Below are 12,638 nucleotides of genomic sequence, written 5' to 3' on the forward strand. Positions count from 1 at the left end.
ACTTGTATGTCAAAAAATGAAATCGTGAGATTCGTCAAAACGAACAATATATTAAGTGAATTAGTACGAGGATAATATCTTATAGGAAGTTAATGACTATTTAGTTAATAAATATTACTTCAGATAATAGTCAAAGCTCAAATAGGCTCATGAGTTAATCGATCTTAAAGTTGATGAGCTTGAGCCAACACGATGCTTGAGTAGTTCGAGCTTAAGTTAGTGTATGGTTCGAGTAATCATTGAGTTGAGCTCGAGTTGCTCATGAATAGTTGACCTAGTTTCACCCTTAGCCATAGCTAGGCACACACATAACGAGTTGTTTGAAGATTCATTCTCGACGCGAATCAAATTTGTAACCGAATAAAAAATAGGCGATCTTTTTATCACTAAAACAGCTACCTTCGATCATTTATCTTCTTCAATGATTTGGGAGTGTGCGAGATTATATGGCACCATTCCCAATTGTTCTAAAAACTTAAATTAATCGGTGGAGGAAGATTGCATAAATATAAAAAGTATATAGGACCTATTATCAAGCAATGTAAGACAAATACTTCAACATACCTCTTATGTGTAAGTCGGATTACGAGTTGCACGTGGAATTTGACCAATGGGGGTGGGACACATTCGCGAAAAGGGATAACACTGGCTATGATTATGGGTGTCAAAACCAAACCGAAATTTCGTGCATTTTCGGTTCAGTTCGGGTTTTGGTTAGGATCTTGAAAAACTAACAATTTTTATTTCAATTTGGATAGTTTCGATTTTGTTCAGCTAACCAATCTGAACTAAAAAATCACCTATCTTCTTAATATTACAATTTACATAATCTCTCTATTTCTTTTTTCGCTAAACCCATTCTTAATATTGCAAAAAAGAAAAGTGAAAAATCAAACATCGGTTCAATTCAAAGGCAATACACACCTAAAAATTCGGTTCGGTTCAGCTTTTCTGAAAACCCGAACCGTCGACACCCCTAGCTCTTATACCACATTAGGTTAGACTTAAATGAATACGTGATTTAATATTTAAATATTATAATACTCCTTTTTAGTCGGAACTTAAGTGTGGAAATATGTAATTGAAGAGGCAAATAGGGACATAGAAAGATTTGAACTAGGAATGTTCGGCCATAATATCACGTGAGATTTTGTACCTACGAGTGAAGGGAGACCACGTAAATACGACGGAGATCGTATGCTTGGCGACACTCGTACCTAAGTCCTGATGTCGTCGACCGCGTAAAAATCATTCGACACGATGACGCCTGCCCCTCCGCTTTCTTCTAATGATCGCGTCCTGTCCACCTGCGCAACCATCAACGGTCAAAGCACTGCCCCTCCCACCACTTTCCGCCCATTAAAGATCGGTGGGGCCCCCATCCCTTCCCCCATATTTCCCCCGTCCCCTGTTTTGCGCTTTGATATAGTCAATGATATCTTGACCCAAAAAACAAAAAAACAAATGAAAATTTCTTCTCATTTTGTTTAGACTGTACGATGTTAATAATTTAGAGAACGATCTCGAGAGAGAGAGATCTGGCTGGTCGGGTCTCGATTCGTATATTTCTTCGATCGCCATCTCTCTCCTCTTTCGGAGACCTACGCCGAAGACGAACTCGCCGAGTTTTACACGCGAAAACAAGGGTCGTTTCGCACGAACTCCGTCCCTCTCTCTCTCTCTATCTCTCTCCCTGGGCGCTCCGGTTTCGTTCGTCGAATGAGCGAGACCTAGCTGGCTACTGTTCCCGTTGCTCGGCTCCCGATTTGCCTTCGAAAGATCGGTCCTTTGATCGATCTCTGCTTTTTCGGCCACCGTCGTTTCCCTGGTGCCTCCCTCACGAGCGGCGGGCGGCGTTAAAGATCGGAGCTTTGATTCGAGATCCTGGACCAGCGCCCGTGGGTCTTCATGCGATAGGTGAGGGATCTGGCGGTTCGCGCCTTTTTCGCTTTTTGCGGCCTCCGATTTGAGGTCTTGAGCTTTGGGAGATGCTGTGCTGCCTCGGTCGGGTCGATGAGTTCCCTCTCTTCATTGTGCGTAGCGTTGGAGTTTCGGGTCCTGCTAAGCCGGAGAAATGGGTTTCCTTTATTTAACTTCGGCTTTTTAAGTCTTTGTATCTTGCTGGAGCTCACTGGATGTGAGTGGGTGTTTTGATCTTACCGTCGAATCGATGAAAGATCCGATTTTGCAAAATATAGTTTCTTGATTTTGTTGGGACTTAAGCTGAAAGAATGGTTGATGGATGGTACTTAGATTTGGAGGTTCAAGAGCTGTGTGCCGCGGACACAGACGTAGGCAAATGCAAATGTGATAAACTACTATAACGTGTCGCTTGGAAATCCGTGTATTTAATATGTTTCTCTGGGTAGATGTGTGTTTGGTTTTTCCTCGTGTATCTCTTGAGAAACTTGCGTTATACTTCAAAGCCATTGCCGTACTGATTGCATACCATTCAATTTACTAGCTCACGATGATCAGTTTTAGTCTTTGGAATTCTTTTTTCTTTTTCCCAAGTATCAATATAACCTAGCATGTATGCTCATCTGTTGATTTTGACTATTCACCACCTTTTCTGTTGAATATGTCTTTTTTTCAAACACCACCATTTATTAATGACAATTCTATCTCATTTTCTTACTAAATTCCTCCAAATTGAAAACTAATGCTGCTTGAGTTGTCAGTCTGGATTCTGGAAACCCTTTCAGTTTCAGCAGTTTGTTGATATACAAGTCATGCAAGTGATTGCTAATGTGAATGGTGAATATGCCTCATTTAAATTGAGAAAGGAATATACTCGTTGCTCTTAACTGCTGAATCCAGTGCTCCGATTTTTGTTCTCCTTTTCTAATTTGTGCGTTTGTAATTTGGACATGTGGCTTTCTTTCAGGTCTTCATGGCAAAACCAAATTCAGCTGATGGTAGGACTAGGACCTCCATACAATTAGTTATCTTAGCAGGTTTATGCCTTTTTTTCTATGCGCTTGGTGCCTGGCAACGTAGTGGTTTTGGCAAGGGAGATAGTATAGCTTTGGCAATCACAAAAAGTGGGGCTGACTGTGATGTAGCTTCTAATTTAAATTTTGAAACTCATCATGGTGGTGAATCGGAGACTATTGGCGAATCTGAAAAACCCAAGGTTTTTGAGCCATGCCATTCTCACTTCACCGATTACACACCTTGCCAAGATCAAAAACGTGCCATGACCTTTCCGAGGGAGAATATGAATTACCGGGAGAGACATTGTCCTCCTGAGGGAGAGAAGCTGCGCTGTCTTATCCCAGCACCCAAAGGTTATGTAACTCCATTCCCCTGGCCGAAGAGTCGGGACTATGTGCCCTATGCAAATGCACCATACAAAGCTTTGACTGTTGAGAAAGCTATACAGAACTGGATTCAGTATGAGGGCAACGTATTTAGGTTCCCTGGTGGTGGGACACAATTTCCTCAAGGAGCAGATAAGTACATAGATCAACTTGCTTCTGTGATACCAATTGATAATGGAACAGTCAGGACTGCACTTGATACGGGTTGTGGGGTACGTGAAATAGCTTGAATTTTCTCCCCTTATTCTTCATTTTGTAATTTTATTTCTGCTGCCATTGTAGCTTCATCCTTTTTTTTTTTCCAATTTTATCAATTCTGTTGTTAGTCTTCACATTGCTTATGGCATGTCCTTAATTTCCTAGGTGGCAAGCTGGGGTGCATACCTCTGGAGTAGGAAGGTCATTGCCATGTCTTTTGCGCCTAGAGATTCACATGAAGCGCAGGTTCAGTTTGCTCTCGAACGGGGTGTACCTGCTGTCATAGGTGTCCTCGGTACCATAAAGATGCCATATCCTTCAAGGTCCTTTGATATGGCTCACTGTTCTCGGTGCCTGATTCCATGGGGGTCCAATGGTGAGATCTTCAAATGTCACTTGGGCCTTGTTTTTTCGGCTTTTAATTTTTTCAGATTTTGATGATCTAATAAATGATGTTTCTGCTTTTCTTTTTCGTCTCTCTCTCTCTCTCTCTCTCTCTCTCTCTCTCTCTCTCTCTCTCGGTGTAGATGGAATGTACCTTAAGGAAGTTGGTCGAGTTTTGAGACCTGGTGGTTACTGGGTTCTTTCTGGTCCTCCAATCAACTGGAGGACCAATTATAAAGCATGGCAACGTCCAAAAGAGGAACTTCGAGAGGAACAAAGGAAGATTGAGGAGGCTGCCAGCCTCCTGTGCTGGGAGAAGAAATATGAAAAGGGTGAAATAGCCATTTGGCAGAAGAGAATAAATGCTGAATCATGCCGTGCTAGGCAAGATGACTCTCAAGCTACTTTCTGCAAGTCTGCAGAAGTAGATGATGTGTGGTATGTCCCTAAACGTGGCACTTTAATATCATCTTCTCATCATATTTTTTCAGCTGGATGGAATACAAGGATAGTGGAATGCTGATATGAATATTTAAGTGAGGTCAGAAAGAGATTGAAGTCAAATGGTAACCCATAAGGTCAGCACGATGAAAGGGCTGGAATTCTCTGGCTCGGCGGTGTCGTCGTACAGTTTCGGCTCTACCTTCCCTTCTATCACGTGCAGGGGACCTGCTTCGGGCTGACTGGTCCCCCCATTTTGATTCTGATGATGTCGTCTTGAGCAGGAAGTCGATATCCCATTCCTCCCAATGCCTCTGTTCTATAAAAATTACTACTTTGACCTCAGGCTGCCAACTATGGTTTTAATCAGCCATTCATGGCTTATGGCTTGGATAGTCATTAATGTATGCACTCTTAAGTAAGCTGAAAGCAGTATTGGATAGTGAGCGACATTGCTTAAGATTGCCCATTATGATCTTTTTAGATTGCTGAGGGTTTTCAGTTGGGTAAATTATTAGTGAAAGATATCTGTTCTTGTTCTCCAGCTTATCGGCTTCATTTAGCGGACAAATTAGTTGTATACATATGAGAACTCCAGCAAGTCTGGTGTAAACTTCATGAGCCTGGTTAAAAGACCATATTTTCTGAAGCTCAATCTTCTTTCACTCCCTTATTAGCCTTTTGCTTTCTGTGGTTTTTAGGTACAAGAAAATGGAGGCATGTGTAACTCCATATCCTGATGTTAACGATTCAGATGAAGTAGCTGGAGGAGAACTGAAGCCGTTTCCAGAGAGGTTATATGCTGTCCCTCCGAGAATTGTCAGTGGATCTGTTTCTGGAGTTTCTGTTGAGACGTACCAGGAAGACAGCAATAAGTGGAAGAGGCATGCGAATGCCTATAAGAAAATCAATAAGCTTCTTGACACTGGAAGGTATCGCAACATTATGGATATGAATGCCGGGTTGGGTGGCTTTGCTGCAGCAATCGAGTCTCCTAAATTGTGGACGATGAATGTTGTGCCCACAATAGCTGACAGGAGCACTCTTGGTGTCATTTTTGAGCGAGGATTGATTGGCATCTATCATGACTGGTAAAGCATAAGAAATCTCTCTCCTGTTTGGTCAATGCCTCTTTACCGCAGATATTTATAGCATATTCCTTCTAGCAGTCACATCAGTCGGGAAATTATTGAACACGGCAGTTTGCATTGTCCTTGTCCAACTGTTCAATTTTCTTGATAAGTAATGCTGACATAAGAAGTAACTTATGGAAGACAATCCAGGTTTCTAGTGTAGCCAAAGTTGCTCTCGTTAGCACTACATGTGTTTGGTGTAGTTCTTTCTGTAATTTTACAAGAAGCATCTACTTTATAATAGTTCTGGATGTGATTATTAAGCTATATGGCTGGCTTTGTCTCAGTATTCTCTTCAATGTCAGAAGTGTGCTTAGCGCATGCCTTGGTCTAAATCCTTAAAATTAATGTCAAGTACTGCACTTGACTATATGCATATCACCTGTTTATTTATTTTTACTCTATTTCTCCGTTTTATTTCCTTGTTAGCGGTCACTAAAGATTGCTAGGTATATCGATTCAGGTGTGAAGCTTTCTCCACATATCCAAGGACATACGACCTTATCCATGCCAATGGAGTTTTCAGTCTGTACAAGGATACGTAAGTAGTATCCTTAAACTTTTACTTTTCTGCTTTTTGCTTAATCCGAATCTTGCGACAGATACACTTTGACAATCACCTGAAACTTTACAATATACAAATTTTGACACGCAGATTCACATGTAATTTTTTTTTTGTATTAACATTTAAATATTAGCGGGAGAGCAAAGGGCAACTTTTTTTGCTTTTGCTAAAGCATAAACAAACTTGCAATTAAGTTATTTCCTCTACCATTTCATCCGCCTTAGATGGGGTATATTTGTTGATCTGCAGATGTGATGCGGAGGACATTCTCCTTGAGATGGATCGAATTCTGCGTCCAGAAGGTGCGGTAATAATCCGCGATGAAGTCGATGTGCTGATTAAAGTGAAGAAGATAGTAGGAGGGATGAGGTGGGACACTAAAATGGTGGACCATGAAGATGGTCCGCTTGTCCCAGAAAAGATTTTGGTTGCTGTTAAGCAGTACTGGGTTGCTGGTGGGAACTCCACATCTTCGCGGTAAATGACTCGGCCGAAAGTGTGGTGCACATTTGAGCTTGCAAAGCATCAATCTTTTGCTTGGCGAATTCTGGTGATATGTCCGGCCTGATGGGTGGACGGCATGGGAAGCATCAACTCAATATCTGCTGCTCGGTACTTTTACCTAGTATCTAATTATTGGATGAGACTACGATCATATTTGTTTTATCAATCATTAAATTTTTTGACTGTCCGGTATGCATAATTGTAACACAGGAAAACGAATGCAACTACTGCCTTGTATTATTGAGATCTTGTTACTGAGCGGTCGCGGTCATCTTTCTTTTTGGTAATTTGCCTTAGACAGAGTTTCCTTTTGTCTGATAATAATATCGAAAAGCTCGAATGAGGACCAAATTAAATTCGAAAGATGCAGAAATCTCAGAGCGGTGCCTACGTAACTTTAGTTTCAACCAAAATCGATCCATGCAATGTTCTTTCTTTCATGCAAAGATGCTCAACGTTTAAGGACTGTTTTTTGGGAATACTTGCAAGTGAATTAGTTGATTACTTTAAGCAGATGTATGATGTGAAAGATTTAACCTACGAATACTATAGTCTACAAATTTACTTTTGGTTTCAAATGAGTGAAGCCGAACCAGCTTTTGTTGGCTTATCTATTTATGAACCTCTGATAAACTGATGGAACGAAAGATAAAATTAATCTAAGTAGCTGGTTTTGTGGTTTAATATTTCTTTCTTCATATTCTTCTCTATTTTAACACCCGTGAAATGAATACTTCCGCATGCCCACTTTAGGCGCAATCCTGTTTAGCATCCCGCGGCATGTAGGCCCAAGAGATCATTGGACAAATATTATCCGTCCCTTCTGTCTCGCTTCCTAGGCCATCTCTTGTGCTTGGAGCAAGAACGATGTCAAATATCTCCCTCTCCCCATAACTAAAAGGGGCATGTTGTCTCCATACCATCCCCTAGAGAAGTTTTGGGTAAGTGACGATTCAGCGTTTGCTGAAGCATCCGTAAAGGGAGTTTTTTTGCTGAGTGACTGATTGGATAGTATAGTTTGGACTTTTCATAGACATTATAACTTGGACATGATAGGTGAGTCCTTTGCAATAGGTGAGCCTGGCGACCAACATGTGGACTGCAATATCCAAGGATTGATTTATTCTTTGCCTTTGGATTTGTGACCACCCAATATGGCTAAAGGTTTGAGCTGCAAATTCCGGCTTGATGTACTGTGTACGGTACTTAGGTTTGACCAATGCACATGTCATGTCACCTGCACCCGGGCAACAATCGGTCCTAGATCTTATCAAACTGCGGTAAATATTGCTCATCAAGAAAAAAACTGAAGTAAATAATGCAGTTCAGCATAGTTTCCATCGATGGCCATCAGCCAAAGCCTGGGTTCTTTGTTACTTATCGTGAAGAAAATGATCCTCCTCTCAGTTTAAATGTCTAGAAGTCATGAATTCTTTTACTCCTTGTTCAGCATACTAGTGGTGAAACTTCAGATGAATACCTCGTTCTGGTCTTCTTGCTGCCCAAATTTCAACCCCGACTTCGCGATAAGTCGAAAATAGTGGTCCATTTTTTCTTATTTCATTGGTACTTCCGTGCCTTTCAGGTATAATGTGTTGAATGTTGTCGAAGCACTTTTTTAGTGCTTTTGCCTCTTTAAGTTTCGGTTGGGCCAATCAGATTTGGAATGTATTCTGGTTTGTAAATCCCGTGATCAAAGAAGGGAAGAAATCAACATCCGTTGTTGTGAAATTGAACTCAGGTTCCAACAAAGAGACTCTGCTATGGTGTAGCATTTTCGCCTAGATCACAGCTACCCTTGAACCCGCAACTTTATCTCAACATCCTCTCTGTGTGAAGTTTATTCAGAGTAACAAGCTAAGCTTAGCTCCCCCAATCAACCTCTGCAAGCTCTCTGCCAGCATTCACTTACCCCTGAAAATGCTAACGAGAGAGCGCTACTTAACTGTATACTCATTCTACATTCCTTGTACGTAGCACACAGATTTCACCGATCAGAGTCTTGGCTGTTACCGTGCAGAAAAGGGGTCCTCTTCGTCCATCTCAGTTCCGTGAAATCGATTTCGGATGGTGAAAGTTGAGTGACTATACAGGAGTAAAATGTCATTGACCCTTCCTCCAGTTGAAGTTGCAGGAATGTGTAACTTTTAGTGGTCCTGACGTTTCTTCCCATTAATATCAATGTCATTTTTCCATTATCTAGGAAGTAAGTTGTATAGGCCCCTACCCTTCAATCATTAAATTTTGTGAAGCCGAAACCTACTTTAACAGTTTTTTTTAATAAGTCAAGCTAACATGAGAGCCACCTCAAGTAATAGTTTCTCGTATCCTTTATATCTTGGCTCCAAGCTGATGGGCCACTGGATTATGTTAACAAGGCTCTTCCATTGTTAAGTTTCTTTCAGGAGACCTCTCAAGCTGTTTCTACTTTAGGATCCTCATGGCCTTTTGAATAATATCAATCTTGTTGATTCCGTATTTTCTGGAGCTCTCAAATCTATCCTTTGCATCCTTTTTGTTCTCTTCTGTCATCCTTTTCCTCTTGTAGTTTTCCACTTAGAAAGTCATTTTCTGCTCTGTTTTGCTGTGCTTTTGCGCGGAACTCTTTCCCCAATAAGAGCTGAATGGCTATGATTACCTTGACACCATCTTTCAACCCCAATCACCCACAACTATATTCCCTGGAAGACAGCACCAGCAGCAACAACCTCCGAGATGCGTCTTTTTCTTCGTATCTGAACAACACAGAGGAGAGCTTCATCCACAAGCTAGCTCAGACCAGTGGTCAAAGCCTCAATTTCAAGAACTTCCATCAGGAGGAGCATCTTTATAAGGAGGAGGATGGAGAAATTGGAGTGTTTGGAGCTGAAAAATACTTCAATGGAGGGATCGATGAGGAGGAGGAGAGTCCAAGAATTCCCAAAATGGGTTCAGGGCAATCCCAATCCCATTCGCAACATGGCAAGAAGGAAGATCCGCAACCTCATGTCACGACGCAGCTGGTCAAACCGAAATTCCAATCCGCCACTCCAAGTGTCCGTTCAGAATCGAGCTGGAACAGCCAGAGCGGATTGCTTCAGAGCATCCTGAGAAATCCTTCGCAGCGCGGGACCAGCAAGACAAACAATGGGAAGAGCTTCTTAGCTTCTCTTGGATGCAAATGCTCCTGCTCCGGTAAGAGCTCAGTTGACGTCGATGACCGTGTTGGTGAGATCAGTTTCAGCACGAACACTACTTCCAGTGCACTCCAAGCCAAGCCGAGCAAGAACATGCCAATCTTGGATCCTTGGATGATCGAAGAGATGCAAAAGAAAGAAAACCTGTTCACTCCAAGCTCTCTCAAGCAAGAACCTGGGAATCTGCCAGTTATAAAGACCCATTTCCAGGAGGAGGAAGAGCTAAAGCCCAAGAAGTCACTGGAGGTTTTTGGGTCCCCGGTGTTCGATAAAAGAAAGAACTTACTCACCTTAGAGAAGAGGCTCACAATGTTGACGTGCGATGGCACTAGTGCCATTCCAAGAAAGGAGGGATTTTCTGAAGTTTCCGCAAGCTCTAATGGAGTCGGAGTTGGAGCCTACAACAGCATGGACTGCGAGAGTGATGCTAGTTCGGACTTGTTCGAGATAGAGAGCCTCACAGGGAAAGTGAATTCGTTTCTCACCAGGCAGGTCTCTGACGCAACCTCAGATTGCAGAACCCCCACAACAAGGTATGCGCCGAGCGAAGCCAGCATTGAATGGAGTGTCGTCACCGCGAGTGTTGCAGATATCTCGGTCATGTCTGATTATTCAGAAGCCCCCACTACTAGCCCTGTGAGGACTGCTTTAACTGCCAACAAGGCTGGCAGGGGCAGATCAGATGTTCCCGGGTGGCGGCGTTCTAGTACTCTGTTGGGGTGTAAGAGTCAGAAAGCGGTACAAATAGCGGGAGATGCTTATAGGACTAGTGACAGGTCGCCGCGTATCCATCGCAGTTCCGACGAGTCCGCTCAGGCAGCGAAGTTCCGGGCTGAGTCAAGGCTCATGGGGATCGAGTCCAAGAATGGACAGCACATGGACAGTGCCGCATGTTTGGTTCCTGGCTCGCACGTCCCGAATGGCCCGAAGCTCTTATACATTCAGTGATCGGAGCATCAGCAATGTCGCGAGTTTCTTCAATTTGCTATGGAATAGTAGTTAAATTCGAGTCACATGTGATTTGGGGTCCAAGGTCTAAAAGTAATTATAGTAACTGGGCATATTCCATTTTCATGCAATAATTTTCTCTAGCAGCAGATCTGAAACTTCAGATGATTGACAATGTTGCTATGACATGTATGGTGTTTTACCCACCTGTGAAGAACCTATTCAGGAATGATTGCAGCAGCGATCTTCCATCATGCAGTGGCATGATATGAAAAAGTGGTGCTGCTTCACTTTGTAATACTAATGCCATAAAGCATGAGAGATGAATCATGCGGGTGACAACTACTCCAAATATATTTCCTGGCTTATTAATTGGTGTAGCCATCAGTGAGAGTCATGTGTTCCCGAATATGGATTGGTGGGTGCTTCAACTCACAGCTGTTGAAGCAAGAGCCTTTCAAGGGAGGAATGTCATCTACAATGACACCCTCCCTCACTGTGGTTTGTGCACGACCTTATAGGGCAAAGCCTGCAGCAGGGGACAGGAGGATGCTTTTCAATCAATTCCACAACCACCTCATAAATATTGTGGACCAAGGTCTTATTTCCTCCTCATTCACATCATCTGTCCATTCAAAGTATCGATTTTTCCCCCCGTGGACTGGTGTAAGAAAATTAAGCACAATCTTATCACTCTTTCTGAGCATTGATCCGTGCTGAATTTAACCGATCCCATGATCAGAAGAGAGATCCTCGTGTGTATCATGTTTTTCTTCTGTTTTTCATGGAAGCTTAGGGGACAAAAGATTGGGTCGAAAATAATATTGCCCATATTCGACTCAGGAAAAAAAACTGTTCCAAGCATAGTTCTACCTCTAAGAAGCCACAATGGCTCATACTAAAAGAAAGACAGATAATTTCGCGTTATTTTTATCGACTCGTGTTGATATTCGCGCTAGCTTTATTGGATAGCCCGATCGGTGGAAAAATGTAAATTGGAGTATTTTCCCATCACATCTTTATATCTAACCAATGTCTGGACACATTTGGACTATACAAATGTCTCAGTACATCTTCACTTTCATAAACTGTAAAATTCTCGCAGATGCAAACCTCACCTCATTAAATAGTCTCTTTCGGAACCGCAAAATATGAGAAGACAACACTGAACAAAAGCAGCCATGTGAAGATGGGGTCAAGAAGCTGTACCAAAAAATTGAAAAAGGCAGAAGGCAGATGACCCCATAAATTCGACAAAGAGCACAATATCAATATCTCTCAACACTTGGCCAAAACAAAAAGGTTCCGAAACTACACGAAATCATGCGACGCTTTAATCGATAACGAGACTCCAGTTGTTCACGGTGAGGAACGGCAAAGTAGCCGTTCTGCTCGCACATCGTAAGGAATTCGAACAACTTTGTAGGAAAGACAAGCTTCAGGGTTGCAAAAAAATCAATAACCTTGGGGTGTAATACTCTTAGCTATATATCAAACGTTTCCTTGAAGGAAATCTCAGAGGGGAAAAGAGGGACAAAACGGTTTGATTAGTTTAAAGAGAGAAAAGGTCTTAACTTGTATTCCATCACTCTCTAGGACCAATATGACCAAGAATGTTACGGTTCATCACCTTCCAAATGAATGAGAATTAATTATCCTCATTTGACATTCTTCTGATCCCTCCTCTCTCAGCATTAAAGTGGTGGAAAGCATGTCTTCTTTTATTCCTTTAGGGACCACCTGAGGGAAAGCTAGACTTTGATCAGGGACCAACTGACCATCCTTTTTTATTATCGATTTCCATGAAACTCTTATCTCAAACCATCATGGCAGATCTAGGGGGGTGGGGGGGAAGAAAGAACATGCCCAAGGGATGACCATTATAGTCCCCAAGCCATTTCATGCTTGATCAGATCATCACACATATCTTGGCATTTCTAGTCATTTTATAGACATTTTGGAGATG

At 42.2% G+C, this 12,638-nt stretch overlaps 2 protein-coding genes across 3 annotated transcripts; both read left to right on the forward strand.

Annotated features, from left to right (window-relative positions):
* The first annotated feature begins 1,512 nt into the window (after nucleotides 1–1,512).
* On the forward strand, nucleotides 1,513–6,835 carry LOC115686702 (probable methyltransferase PMT2). 2 transcript variants are annotated; one of them, XM_030612108.2, is made up of 7 exons: nucleotides 1,513–1,917; nucleotides 2,888–3,535; nucleotides 3,687–3,897; nucleotides 4,049–4,343; nucleotides 5,048–5,437; nucleotides 5,943–6,020; nucleotides 6,294–6,835. In XM_030612108.2, exons 2-7 carry the CDS (start codon nucleotides 2,894–2,896, stop codon nucleotides 6,523–6,525), a joined length of 1,848 nt encoding a protein of 615 aa, XP_030467968.1. In that variant the 5' UTR covers nucleotides 1,513–1,917; nucleotides 2,888–2,893; the 3' UTR covers nucleotides 6,526–6,835. The 2 variants fall into 2 exon arrangements, with proteins under 2 accessions (XP_030467968.1, XP_056162787.1); XM_056306812.1 differs by lacking the exon at nucleotides 1,513–1,917 and adding an exon at nucleotides 1,988–2,141.
* Nucleotides 6,836–7,671: 836 nt separating this feature from the next.
* Nucleotides 7,672–11,044, forward strand: LOC115675489 (protein PHYTOCHROME KINASE SUBSTRATE 1). Its single transcript, XM_030598218.2, has one exon. It carries the CDS (start codon nucleotides 9,173–9,175, stop codon nucleotides 10,670–10,672), a length of 1,500 nt encoding a protein of 499 aa, XP_030454078.1. The 5' UTR covers nucleotides 7,672–9,172; the 3' UTR covers nucleotides 10,673–11,044.
* The last annotated feature ends 1,594 nt before the right edge of the window (nucleotides 11,045–12,638 follow it).

This window comes from Syzygium oleosum, unplaced genomic scaffold (genome assembly GCF_021117445.2).
Source record: "Syzygium oleosum isolate NSW1041296 unplaced genomic scaffold, Sole_v2.1 Sole_v2.02, whole genome shotgun sequence".
In the NCBI taxonomy this organism is placed as follows: domain Eukaryota; kingdom Viridiplantae; phylum Streptophyta; class Magnoliopsida; order Myrtales; family Myrtaceae; genus Syzygium; species Syzygium oleosum.